This window comes from Dryobates pubescens, chromosome 16 (assembly GCF_014839835.1).
Source record: "Dryobates pubescens isolate bDryPub1 chromosome 16, bDryPub1.pri, whole genome shotgun sequence".
In the NCBI taxonomy this organism is placed as follows: Eukaryota; Metazoa; Chordata; class Aves; order Piciformes; family Picidae; genus Dryobates; species Dryobates pubescens.
In genome coordinates, this window is record NC_071627.1 from 7,528,457 (window position 1) to 7,541,839 (window position 13,383).

The 13,383-nt window shown below is 49.0% G+C and overlaps 1 protein-coding gene across 1 annotated transcript; it reads right to left on the reverse strand.

Moving 5' to 3' along the window:
* Positions 1-2,986: 2,986 nt before the first annotated feature.
* On the reverse strand, positions 2,987-12,854 carry LOC128897975 (uncharacterized). The gene is made up of 6 exons (XM_054168655.1): positions 12,711-12,854; positions 11,948-12,045; positions 5,538-5,628; positions 5,420-5,449; positions 4,091-4,219; positions 2,987-3,236 (listed from the first exon to the last, which is right to left on the reverse strand). The coding sequence occupies exons 1-6, from the start codon at positions 12,852-12,854 to the stop codon at positions 3,036-3,038; spliced, it is 693 nt and encodes a 230-aa protein (XP_054024630.1). The 3' UTR covers positions 2,987-3,035.
* Between the last annotated feature and the right edge of the window lie 529 nt (positions 12,855-13,383).

Below are 13,383 nucleotides of genomic sequence, written 5' to 3' on the forward strand. Positions count from 1 at the left end.
GGTTGATGCCCCACTGTCCATAGGCACCTAAGAGTGTGCTGGAGCTGGTGGGTTTGTGATGTTATGGATCCCAAACTCTGTGTCCATAGCATGTCAAGTGGAGGTAACAGTGGGTAACAGCAGAGCTTTCATCTGTATATCAGGAAGCTCTCATGTGAGAGAAGGTGGTGGCGAGACAGAACGGGACACAATTTGCAGTTAAGTGGCAGCATCATCTTTGGTTTCTCCTCTGCAGTTCTGACCAATATCTTCAAAGTAGAAGTTAAATCATTGAGTGTTTTATCCATCCATGAACTTTGTGCAATGAGCTGGGATATCACCATTTTCCCTGCCCAGAGTTGTGGAGCTTTGTAGGTGAGCTTAGAGTGAAACCAAGGCCCAGTTTTCAGAAGGAAACATTTTTTTTCATGAACTAAAAACTGGAGACCATGGGGAAGAAACCTGGACAAGCAGACTTTGGCTGTCATGATCTGGTGTGGATATCACGATCTGGACATGCCAGTGCTGCTGGGGGTGGCCTGGACATCCTCCATGCTGGGAAGAGGAGAGGTGTGTGCACAGGAAGAAGGTATGGAAAAGGCTGTAAGTTCAGAATGAACCCTTCCCTAAAGGAAAGTGAGGCTACTAGCCTAATTTGGATGGTCAAGAGTGACTTCTGAGATGGTTTCCTTCTCTGCTTTTCCTTCATCAAAGGGCAGCAAGTAGGTGTGTTGAACAGTAAACATCTACAGAGAAGTGGTGACCTGGAGTTACAAGAGGGTGTTGTAGGAGTGAGAGTAGGTAGCTGTTTGTTTTTTTCTTCTCCCCTCTTTATGAATCACTCTGGGGCTGCTGCAGTACATTCTCATCAAGCCAATGGGATGCCACAGTTTCCGGGGTAAGCCCGAGTGTCATCTCGAGTGTTTTAAAGGTTAGGTTGAAGGACACTAATGTTAACACTTTGGAGGAGCTGCTGGGACAGGGTGGATGCTCAGCAGAAAATCCCAAGCTTCCCAGCACACCTGACCACAGGAGGTAATAAAAATATGTTGTCTGCTAAGATCTCTTGGGAATCACAGAATCGCTTTGGTTGGAGAAGATCTTTAAGATGCTTGAGTCCAACCATTCTTGAATCCTGCCCGGTCTGGTGCTAAACCATATCCCTCAGCTCCACATCTGTGCCTCTTTTAAACATCCCCAGGGATGGGGATTCAACCACCTCCCTGGGGAGCCTCTTCCAGTGTTTGAGAACCCTTTCAGTGAAGAAGTTTCTTCTAATGTCCAACCTAAATCACGGCCTCCTGCAGAATGGATGTCTTTCTGATGGTAAGGCAACTCTCCTGCCAACCATCCCAGCTGATGCACTGGCTGGGATAGCTGTCCCTGGCTTTGTCAGATTCTGTGTTTGACCAGCCCAGCCCCAGAAAATCATAGAATTGTTTTGGCTGGAAAAGGTTTTTACAATCCTTGAGTCCAACTTTCAGTTTAATGCCATTACACCATGTCCCAAAGCGCCATATCAATGTGCTTCTCAAACACCTCAAGTGGTGTGGTTTGGTCTGTTCTTTCTCAAAGCATTGGACAGCGAGGTTGCAGCCAGGTAGGGGTTGGTTTCTTCTCCCAGACAACCTGTGACAGAAGAAGACACAGTCTCAAGCTACACCAGGGGAGGTTTAGGCTGGATGTTAGGAAGAAATTCTTCCCAGCAAGAGAGATTGGCCATTGGAATGTGCTGCCCAGGGAGGTGGTGGAGTCACCATTGCTGGAAGTTGATTGGATGGTGTTGGGTGATAGGTAGGACTCGATGATCTCAAAGGTCTTTTCCAACCTGGTTAATTCTGTATTCTTGTGTTCATCTGCAGGGTTTGTGAAGCTAAGCTATGTGCTCTTCAACTGCTTTCTGTTTGTGTGTTTTTTTAACTGATGTGATAGCTACAGTTTGGTGAGGAAGCTGCATCCCCTCAAGTAGAACTCTGGGGCTAAGGTAACATCACAGATAAATTAGAACCCTGGGACTAAAGTAACATCACAGATAAGTAACATAAAACAGTGGCTTCAAGAGTGAGATCTATTGGAAGATACCCACTTCAAAAGTGGTTTTAAGTGGAAGTTCAGAAGTGCTTTAAGCTGAGTGCTTTTGAAGGTGAGGCTGATGGTATGAGGAAATTCAGCTATTGCTCAGCAGCTGCTCCAAGTGGAAGGTTAGTAGTTGGTTGCGTTTGCTGTATGTGCTGTGGCTAATTCCAGCACAGTAATTCAGCAGGTTTGTTTCTTTGTGCAGGTCCCCTCCTTTCACACACAGCCACAGACACTCATCTTTTACCTGGCTGGTGGAACATAGCCCTTCAGAACCCTGCTGCTATCCAAATCGTGTGGGCACTCCACATGTTCTCATAGACTTTGAAATTTGCCAGTTGATCCTCTCATTTCCATTTTCACAGATCACTCTGATGTGTTTCCAAAGTGCTCATCTTGCATGGGATGCAGAAAGATGCAGGCAGCCAAACCAAGACCCCTTCCACCCCATACCCATTTCTCTATTAACCTGGAGGTGCCTGATGGTGCAGGGTCTTCTGAGCATGCTAGAAAGCTACTTATGTTTGGACTGAAGCATGAAAAGAGGATTTTTGTTTCTCTGTGTGGCTAATAAATGCTGTGTCTCTTTCTCCCTTTCACTCTGCCCCTTATGGAGTTGTGCTGAACATGGTAAATCCCTCCTGAACATCCTTATCCTTCAGCCACCCATTGAGAACCCTTCCCTGGCCCCAGTCCTTGAAGCCTTTGAATGGTCTCAGGTCTGTGAGTCAGGGTTGGGCTTTCTTTGTGCAAAACCCCATGAACTTCAGGCCTTGTTAGATATCTCTGGTGAGATAAAGGCATTTCATGTTCCATGCCTGCATGACAGAAATGACAATACTTGGCTGTGCTCATTGTATGAATCTTTAATTGCTGGGTACAGTTTGGATTCACCTCCATGCTGTAGCACTTAGCACAGACCATGCCAACCTTCTCTTCACCCCTTCCCACCTTCTCCTTGCTGCCTGGGTGACTCTTCCCTAGAACAAGCCATTGGGGTGTTTCCACGAGTCAGGGCAGCTGCACTTGCTGTCCAGGTACAAATCCAACTTGCTTCTCACAATGCTGCTGCAGTTCTGCTTGTGACTGACCCATTTCAAGAACTCTTCCAGGCTCTCTTTAAACCGTAAGAAGCTTGTTTCTGCCAGCTCAAAGCAATTTTCATCAGTGGATGGAGGTTTCTAAAGGAAAAGAGAAGATACTGATGCATGACTTACAGAGGGATTCCACCCCAGTGCTGCACATTCCCTGTAGCTTCCCCAGCTCACTGGGGCGGAGGATGAGGCCAGCCAACTGCCCTTCACCAGCACCAAACCTTTTCACACAATTCCTACAGATCATAAGTCACCAAATCCCAGCATGGTGGGTGTTGGAAGGCACCTCTGAAGATCATCTGGTCAAACATCTCAGCTAAATCAGGGTCACCTGCAGCAGCTTGCCCAGGATCAGTGTCCAGGTGGGTTTGGAAGCTCTCCAGAGAAGGAGACTCCACAACCTCTCTGGGCAGCCTGCTCCAGGGCTCCAGCACCCTCACACCATAGAATTTTCTCCTCCTGTTCAGATGGAGCCTCCTGGGTTCTAGTTGGTGCTCCATGCCCTTTATCTCTTGCTGAGCATTGATCAGATTCCCCTTTCAGGCTGCTCTTCTCCAGGCCCCCAGGTCCCTCAGCCTTTCACAGAATCATAGAATGGTCTGAGTTGCAAGGGACCTCCAAAGGTCATCTAGTCCAACCCCCTCTGCAGTAAGCAGGGGGGGTCCTCAACTACAGCAGATGCTGTACTACTCACAGATGCTCCAGTTACCTTAGCCCCTTCGTGGCCCTAAGAATGAAGGTGCACACATTGGTGCAGCCCAGGAGCTGCAGCAGCAGCACCCAGCTGGAGATGTGCCCATGGCTTTCCAGCTCCTGGGTTGCTTAGCATGCATCTGAGTGAGCTACCAGGAGTTTGAACAGCATCACCCAATGTAAAGATCCTGGATGAATGGATAGCTACAAGAAAATACTTGAAACACATAGACATGGTAGAAGCCTACCTTCAAACCAGGACAGTTTTGCTCTAGCTTTTCCATATCTTTTTCAACTTGCTTCATACACCTGTGCATGGGGATCCTCTTCAGTTCATGAATGAATTTTTCAGTGTTGTAATGTGCACAGTTTTCTTTCTAGGTGGGAGGGGGAAAAAAGGGTAGAACAAATAGTTTTCTACTTTGCAACAGAAAGCTTTTATTTCTTGAAGGACCCTGTCACTGGACACCACTGACAAGAGTCTGGCCCCGGCCTCTTGCTCCCCACCCTTCTGCTGTTTCTGAGCGTTGCACACACCCCTCTGGGGCTGCTCTTCTGCAGGCTCAACAGCCCCAGGGCTCTCAGCCTGTCCTCCTCATAGGACAGATGCCCTTCAGCATCTTCCTAGCATCTGCTGGACTCTCTCCAGTAATTCCCTGTCTCTCTTGGACTGGGGAGCCCAAAAGTGGACCCAGTCCTCCATCTGTGGCCTCACTAGGGCAGCAGAGATGAGGAGAACCTCCTGTGACCTGCTGGCCACACTCTTCTGAATGCACTCCAGGAGACCCTTGGCCTTCTTGGCCTGAGGGCACATTGCTGGCTCATGGTGAACCTGTTGTCCACATGACTCCCAGGTCCTTCTGCACAGAGCTGCTTTCCAGCAGGTCAGCCCTCACCTGTACAGGCACAGGAGGTTATTCCTCCCCAGGTGCAGGACCCTGCCCTCATTCCTCTTCTAGCTGTGCCTTGCCCCTGTCTGCTAATTAAGAAGAATTCCTTTAATCTGCTGCGTTTTGCTTTCTGGAGCCTGCACCATGTCCCTCACACACAATCTGCTATCAGTCCACACAAGATGGAAAACTGCTCAAGGTTTACTGGCTGTGAATTGGAGTTGCTCTGCTTGACAGGACAGATGGAGTGTGGCATGGCCTTTGGGTCATCCTGCTGGTGCTTGGAAGCTTCCTGGGCTGAACTGCTGTTGTGCAGCAGATGTTGGTTTTCAAGAGAGCCCTGTTCTCTCTCTGCTTTCCTGCAGGTCACCCCAGCAATGCATTGATAAGAACTGATAAATGCTGGGCTTGTGCCATGCTATTTATCTCTGTTAGCAGTCAGCTTGTGTTATTAGGCACATTGATGGAATCTTGAAAACCTGACCTTGTGTCAGCATTTGGGGACAGCAAGAGGAGCCCAAGTGGGCAGAAAGGGGGTGAAGCCCTGGCTCCCCAGCTGGCAGTCCCACCTCAGCCTGTGTTCTACATCCTGCCTTTTGGTGTCCTCAGCCCTGCAATACCAGAGGCTGCACTTCAAGTTCCCTTTGGAGACTGACAGCAATGGGACAGGAAACAAGAGCTTCTTACCTTGATGTGAAGAGGTCTGAGGAACCGCTCCTGAAAACAACAGAGATCTGTTAGCTGAGCAGTGCAAACTGTCTCAGAAAGCAAAGCTGGGGTTGGGGGAAAGCAGAAAATGATTTACTTTGATGGTCTCTCTCTCAGCTTCAAGTAAGCAAAGCATTTCATGGATGATGCTCTCGCTCTGCAGAGCTGCCTTCAGAGGGAGAAAGTAGCTGGATGCCCAAGAGGTGAAGAGTAGAAAACCCAAGTGGAGGTACATTTTGGAGGTGTGATGTCTGGGAGCTCGATCCTTGTATCTGAATTCGGGCTTGACTCTCTTGGCAGGGGCTGAGCTCCCTTATATAGAGCAGCTGGGTGAGTGCAGGATGTGATTGGTATCTTATCGCCTTCATAAATCACTAAAATAGGGAAAGAAAACAGCACATGCAGCTGAAGTAGCAGTGTGTCTGATGTGAGAAACAGCTATGATTAATGATCTGGCAAACTTCCTGAAGTCTCCAGAGAAATGTGTCAACACAAGCAAGAGCAGTGTGGAAGGGCACTAATGATGGACAAGGTGCTGGAAAAGGACACATTCAAGTGCAAAGTGCACAGCAGCTCCATGCAATGCTCCAGGCCTGGGGCAGAGTGGCTGGGAAGCTGCCCAGCAGAAAGGGACCTCAGGGTGTTGGTTGATAGCTGTAAGCAATGTGTGCCAAGAAGGCCACCAGCCTCCTGGCCACTGTGACCAGCAGGAGTAGGGTGGAGATCATCCCTCTGTTGCTCAGCACTGGTGAGGCCACACCTCAAATACTGGGTTCAGTTTTGGGCCACTCACTCCAAGGGCATTGAGGTGCTGGAGAAAGTCCAGAGAAAAGCAATGAAGCTGTGGAAGGGTCTGGAGAACAGGGCAGTTGAGGGAACTGGGGTTGTTCAGCCTGGAGAAAAGGAGGCTGAGAAGAGACCTCATTCCTCCCTTCAACTCCCTGAATTGAGACTGGAGTGAGATGGGGGTCAGTCTTTTCTCCCAAGTAACAAGTGATAGGAGAAGATGAAACAGCCCCAAGCTGTGCCAGGGGAGGTTTAGGTTGGTGATTAGGAACAGTTTCTTTGCTGCAAGAGTGGTCAGGCATTGGAACAGGCTGCCCAGGGAGGTGATGGAGTCCCCATCCCTGGAGGTGTTCAAGAAATGTGTGGCCATGGCACTTGGGGACATAGTTTCATGGCCATGGTGGTGTTGGGTTGTTGGGCTGACAGCTGGACTTGATGATCTTAGGGGTCTCTTCCAACCAAAATGATTCTGTGATTTATATCTGAGAAGATTAGTAACACAGCCCTAAAGCTAATGATTTTCAGATAAGATTACATCCAATGTTAATGTAAATTATTGCAGTTTAAAGATTTCAGCACCTCTGAAGCTAATATCAGGTGAAGAATGAGCCTCTAGGACCTAATCCATCATCCTCACCTCTACAGCATGATGTGGGCAGGCATGATGGGAGCAGATGGGTGCTCAGCCATCCAGAGCAGCCCTGCTTTGTTGTGGAAGAAGCTTTCTTTGGGCTGGAAAGGACACAAAAGGCTGTTTGTCCATGTCATCAGTAAGTGTGAGGGCTGGATCTTCTCCTGAGGTGGCTAATTGCTGTGACAGCCTGTGCAGAGCTCCAGTTTCAGCTGGCAGCTGCCCCTTCCTGAGAATTAGGGTTTGCTTGGTTAATGACACTCTGGCCCTCAGGTAACACTTCTCAAAGACAATGAGAGGCTTTGTGTCATGTGTGTGCAGAACAGAAGGACTGAGGGCCTGAAATTGTGCCAGGGGAGGTTTAGGTTGGATATTAGGACAAACTTCTGTGTGGTCTGAGGTTCTAATAAGCAGATCCACGCTGCTCTATAGGCTGTACCATCATCTAAGCCATCAGGCACATCCCAACACCTACTCAAGCTATGGACTGAATGGTTTTCATACCATTTGGGCCAGCTTGGCTCCTTTTAATACCCACCAGGAAAATGTACTCTGCCTTAATGTCAAAGAGCTGCTGGAGAGAAGCAGCAAGATGTTATCAGGAGGCCAAAGGTCTCGGAGAGCAGCTTGGTGCTGTGGGTTAGTTGCTTGGGCGGTGTTGGATTGGTTGATGGGTTGGACGCGATGATCTTGAAGGTCTCTTCCAACCTGGTTTATTCTATGTATTCTAAGATGCCTTTCTCAGTAGGTCTAGCTAGGGTGCTGCAGGTGAATCTGATGCACACAAACCCTTTTCAAAGTGTGTCCAGAAAACAACAAGTCTGAACCCTTTCTGTGACACTTCTGAGCTCTTTGAGTAATACTGAGAAAAGTTGGTTAGAATCATGAGTGAGTAGCAAACTGGCAGCCTTTCCCCTCCCAGCTCCTCTGGCTTATGCCGTGGCACAGGCAAGAGCTGCCACCTAGAGAACAGCCACTGCTAGCTGCAGGCTGAGATGGATTTTCTCTTTTATTTGGAGCAGAAGCTCTTGCCAAACCTCAGTGGTGCTGAGTGAGCTGCCTGCTTTGTGATGTACTGCAGCCCAAGACCCCGAGATGCTGCCTGGGGAGACGCCCCAGTTTACAGTGATAGCAGTTTAATTTGCACTTTAACAAGTGATGGGGAAGGTAGAGTCTGGAGGTACATGCATCTGCTGTTCCCCAGGCACCTGGAAGCGATGGTGGTGGGTTCAGCCTGCTCCAATTGAACCATTTTCCAACATTACTTCTCCACAGCACCTCCCCATAGTCCAGTCCCATTGCTCTATTGCCTCTCCAAAAAGGCTGTCAAGCCCTGGCCCTGGCTGCCCAGGGCAGTGGTGGAGTTCCCATTCCCTGAGAGGTTTCCCATCCATGGAGCTGTGGTGCAGAGGGCCATGGTTTAGTGGTGACCTGGCAGTGCTGGGTTAACAGTTGGTGATCTTAAAGGTCTCTCCCAACCAAAGCAATTCTACTGTTTTGTCTTCCTCTCAGAAGATTTATGCTGACAAATGTAGAACTTGCTTTGGGAGCAAGCTGAGCCTTTTCCCAAGCTTTCCCCTCACACCCCACAGGACCATGGCCCATTTCCTAGCAGTGTTACCCACCCTGGAAGATTGTGACTGCTCCTTCCCCTTGCACACAAGGGCAGCCTCAGATGCAGTATGTTGGGCTTGATCCAGCTTCCAGCCTCTTTTCAGCAGGCTGTGTGCCAGCCTAGGGGAGATGAGCTCGAGTGTAGAATCACAGAGTGGTTTGAGTGGGAAGGGACCTTTAAAGGTCATCTAGTCCAACCACTCTGCAATCAGCAGGGACATCAGCAACTAGAGATGGTTGTTCAGAGCTCTGTCCAGGTTCTCCCACCTCTCTGGGAGACCTGTGGGCCACATCCAGAGGTTACCCTCTGTGGTGGTTGAAATTTCCCCCCCAACATTAACTTTGCCAGACCAGCTCAGGTGGAAGCAAATGCAAGCTGTATTCATAAGCAAAACTACAATCCACAATGGAATGCAATGAATATGTACAAAATATACAGGTGGGAAATATTTCTTCCCTCTCTCCAGGCTAAATCTCCATCTTTCAGTTCAAACCATCACCCTCCATCCTGTCACAACAGGCCCTGCTAAAAAAAGTCTGTCCCCAGCTTTCTGGTCAGCCCTTGATGGACTAGAAGGCCACCATAAGGTCTTCCTGGAGCCTTCTCTTCTCCAGGCTGAACAAGCCCAACTCTCTCAGCCTGGCCTCACAGCAGAGGGCTTCCAGCCCTGCCAGCATTGCTGTGGCCTCCTCTGGCCCTGCTCCAACAGGTCCCTGTCTTTCTTATGTAGCATCTTGGGTCTTTCAAGTGATGGTGTGGGCATCATCCTGAAGTGCAGATATACTTGGTGTCCCCTTCCTCTGCTCTCTCACCTGCTTAAAGGATGAGCCACCAAAGATGTTGAACCTTTTCTGTGTGCTCTGCATTGCTGTGGGTGTTGGATAAAGCTTTATTTTTGACTGTGTGGGGGAGGCAGGTTGGTGATGGCTGAACCTACTGTTGGGTTGGGGTTTTCCTGTTCATACAATGTCTCTGTGTGCCTTCCCCCACCTCCAGGAAACTCCTTTGCAGGTACCATTAAAATTATTATCAAGGCTAAGAACATGTTTGAAGAATTAAGTAATCCCTGCAGATTTCAGCATGGATTTCCCTGCCTGGTCCACCCACCCTTCCCTGCAGGCACTGTGGTGTCTGGGGGATCCCAGAGGCACACCATGGCTTGCACAAGCACTGCTCTCTGCTCAGCTCTCCCTGAATTGAGGGAATTTTTACTTCCATGTGCTCAGTGATGCTTGCAAATGTAGATAAAGATGACAGGCTTGGCTAGGATTGCTTCCTAAAGGTGGGATTCCAGTGGGAGAATCCCCTTGGAAGGGAAGGTGTGTGCCCTATGAGTCTGATGGTCGGTGGAGACATCTAGCACTGTTTCTCCATCTCCAAAGAGGGTTTTATGGCTGTTTGCTAAATGTTTGATTTCTTCTGTATGGGTGGATCTTCCTGAAATGCAGAATGTCCAGCCAGGTGGGAAAGGGGAGATGCTGCAGGGAGGTGTTTGTCATAAAGTGAAAGGTAGGAAACAAAATCCTCCCTCACTATCTGAGGGCAAGTCTTACTCAAATCTGAAAACACAAGAGGTCTTAGGAGGTCCTGGACCTCCTATGGTGATCCCCTACACAGAGGTACCAATCATCTGTAGACTATATAATAAACTGATACCTTTCTGAATAGAAACCCCTCCTGAAACTGTTAAAACCTCACCAGCTGAAAACCCTGACTGGACCAAACTAAGCTTTTTTAGATCTTCTCAATGCTAAAGGGTGGGGGGCAAGAGGATGGGGCCAGACTGCTCTCAGTGATGCCCAGTGACAGGGCAAGGGGCACAAACTGGAACTCAGGAGGTTCCATCTGATGAGGAGGAAATACTTGTCTGGTGTGAGGGTGCTGGAGCCCTGGAGCAGGCTGCCCAGAGAAGCTGTGGAGCCTCCTTCTCTAGGGAGATTCCAAACCCTCCTGGACACTGTGGTCTTGAGCAAGCTGCTGTGGGTGAGCCTGATTCAGCAGGGTGTTTGGAATGGATGATTTCCAGTGGTGCCTTCCAACTCCTCCCGTGCCGAGATTCTGTGATTCCTTGAACCCCCATAAACCACCACCAAATAATAAGAGAAGCATAGCAGTTACACCTTTGTGCAAGAGATTTATTGTGCAGATTCCATTAGAGTTTGGTTACCTCTCCTAGAGTTCTTTTAAGCATAATGTAAAGGGTGAGAGCTGCCTCCTTTGATGAGACTCTCCTTTGAAAATGCCCCAAACCTCCCACAGAGATGTGGAAATGCTCTGCAAGCTCACAGAATAGGGTTACAGAACCATTGAGGAAGGAAAAGACCTTTAAGATCAGTAGGTCCAACCTTCCACCCAACACCTCCATGACCACTGGAGCATGCCCCATCTACTCACTTTTAAAACACCTTCAGAGGAGGAAGCCTCAGCTGCAGGAACGAAGTGGTGACGTTGCCAGAATGCAACATTAAGATCTATGAAATGAAGGCTTGGTTTGGTTGGGAAGAAAAGGCACATGGAGGGCAGATTCAGACTGGAGATTAGGATGAAATTCTTTACAGTGATGGCAGTGAGACACTGGAACAGGTTGCCCAGGGAGGCTGTAGATAAACCCTCCCTGCAGGTGCTCAAGGTCAGGATGGATGAGCAACCTGCTCTAGTGGAAGGTGTCCCTGCCCAAGGCAGGGGGGTTGGAACTAGATGATCTTTAAGGTCCTTTCCAACATAAACCATTCTATTCACCAGGTTCTTAGTCACCAGGCTTTGCTCAGGCCTTTTGTCCCCACCGGCAGGGCTGAGTGAAAGTCATCTTCACCTTCATTCTCTCAGTGGGTGTGAGTATTGCTTTCCATTTGCATGCAGCCTCTCTGGGGCTTGCTGAGGTCTTTTTTTGGTGTGTCTTAATAATTGAAGACCACAAAGGTTCTGTGGTTTCCTAAGCTCTGACATTTTTGAGAGCCACTGTCGGTCGTGCTTGGTGGTGGCTCAGCGGAGGCAAAGCCAACAGCTGTCCTGTGGGCTGCATCCCAGGCTTCAGGCTGGTCCTGAGGGCTGAGAAAGTGCTGGGTGACAATGATGGTCCCTGTCCCCATCTTGCAGGGTGGCTTGGTCCCAGCTTTCAGAGCACTCTGGTGATGCAGAGCCAAGCCCTGGGGCTGTGGCTTGGGCTAGTGTGGTTAGAGAGAGAGAGAGAGAGTGAGAGCAACCCCCAGGCTGGATCCACAGAAGTGCTCCTCGCACCCCAGTAAAGAGCAGGTTCCTAAAGTAGACAATTCTTGCATTTCTTCATTGTAAAAATAAATAACTGGAAGTTTCTACAAATAAATAGAATAAATAAATATGAATAGATCTATGAATAAATAACAGCTCCCAACAGCCTTGCTCAATGGAGTAAGGATACACTAATGAGGGGGGTGCAAAGCCCAGGTCTCCTGGCAGGCTGGACTCAGGGATGCTTCAAACTTCTTTGAAGAACTACTTTGTCTCATCTGAGAGGACATAGTGATTCAGGAACCTCAGGAGATATTCCAAATTGCTTAAAAAGTCTTCCTCTTCCACTGGCTCCCAGTCCTGCTCCTTGGGGGAAGAGAGGAGAAGTTAGAAGAACAGAATCCAGATACACAAGTCACATTCCATTCCCTGGCTGTAGGTTTTTGTCTTAATTTTAAGACCATGAAGGCTGTCAGGAAGGTGATAGGGTGGGACAGCAAGTTTCACCTAATTCAGCCAACCCACAGTGAGAGCAGCTTCTGCCCCTGAGGTTAGGCAGTATTGGGGTCTCCCAGTCCCTGCCTGCCCCAGGGTACCTCCACCAAATGATGGACTTTCTCTTGGCAAGGAGACATTGGGAAGAGGTGAGCAGAGCAAGTGAGTCACCAGGACCGTGTCCAAACTGCTGGAGGGAAACTGCTGAGTTGGGAACTTCATCTCAATACAACCAGGCCAAACCCCATGGTGTCCTTTCTCACAGAATCATAGAATTGGGTTGGTTGGAAAAGACCTCCAAGATCAAGCCCAACCTCTAGCCTAAGACCACCATGGCCATTAAACCATGTCCCCAAGTGCCATATCCACACTTTCTTGAACACCTCCAGGGATGGTGACTCCATCACCTCCCTGGGCAGCCTGTTCCAATGCCTGACCACTCTTTCTGTAAAGAATTCTTTCCTAATCTCCACCCTAAGCCTCTCCTGCTTCTTTATGGTCATCTAAAGAACGAGCAGAGTCCAGGCCAAACGTACCAGCCACCCAAGGCATGACTTCCCAGCATCCTGGATTTTCTTCAGCTTCTGGGCTATTAGTCTCTCCTCCAGCCTCGCTCTGCTGCTTTTCAAGGCTTTAATAAATTCTTCCAGATAGGTGGTCACAGTCCCTCCTGCCTCCATCACGTTGTTCTGGAATAACAAAGCTCAGTCATCTCTCTCCTGCCTGTGCTGCGTTGCACAATCACAGAGTGGTAGGTGCTGGAGGGGACCTCTGGAATTCAGAGTCAAACCCACATGCCAGGGCAGGTTCACCTAGAGAAAGTCACACAGAAACACACCTAGGTGTGTTTTGAATCTCTTCAGAGGTGGAGGTTCCAACACCTCTCTGGGCAATCTGTGCCAGTGTTCTGTCACCCTCAAAGCAATTCCTCCTTGGGTTCAGACAGAACTTCTTAGGTTCCAATTTGTGCCCAATACCCCCTGTATCACGTGGCATCCTCTCACTTGATACCACTGAATAAAGGCTGGTCCCATCTTCCTGACACCCACCCTTAGTATTGATCAGCATTGATGAGATCCCCCTCAGCTTTCTCTTCTCCAGACTAAAAAGCCCCAATTCTCTCAGCCTTTCCTCACAAGAGAGATGTTCCACTTCCCTCAGCATCCTCACAGCTCTTTGCTGTATCCTTTGCAGCAAGTCCCTGCCCTT

Coding starts and splice junctions, on each gene's coding strand:
- LOC128897975 (XM_054168655.1), bottom strand. CDS start 12,854: ATGGAGGCAGGAGGGACTGTGACCACCTATCTGGAAGAATTTATTAAA. Junction 5,450..5,537: donor CTGAGAGAGAGACCATCAAA/GTAAATCATTTT, acceptor TGTTGTTTTCAG/GAGCGGTTCCTCAGACCTCT. Junction 4,220..5,419: donor TCAGACCTCTTCACATCAAG/GTAAGAAGCTCT, acceptor CCTCCCACCTAG/AAAGAAAACTGTGCACATTA.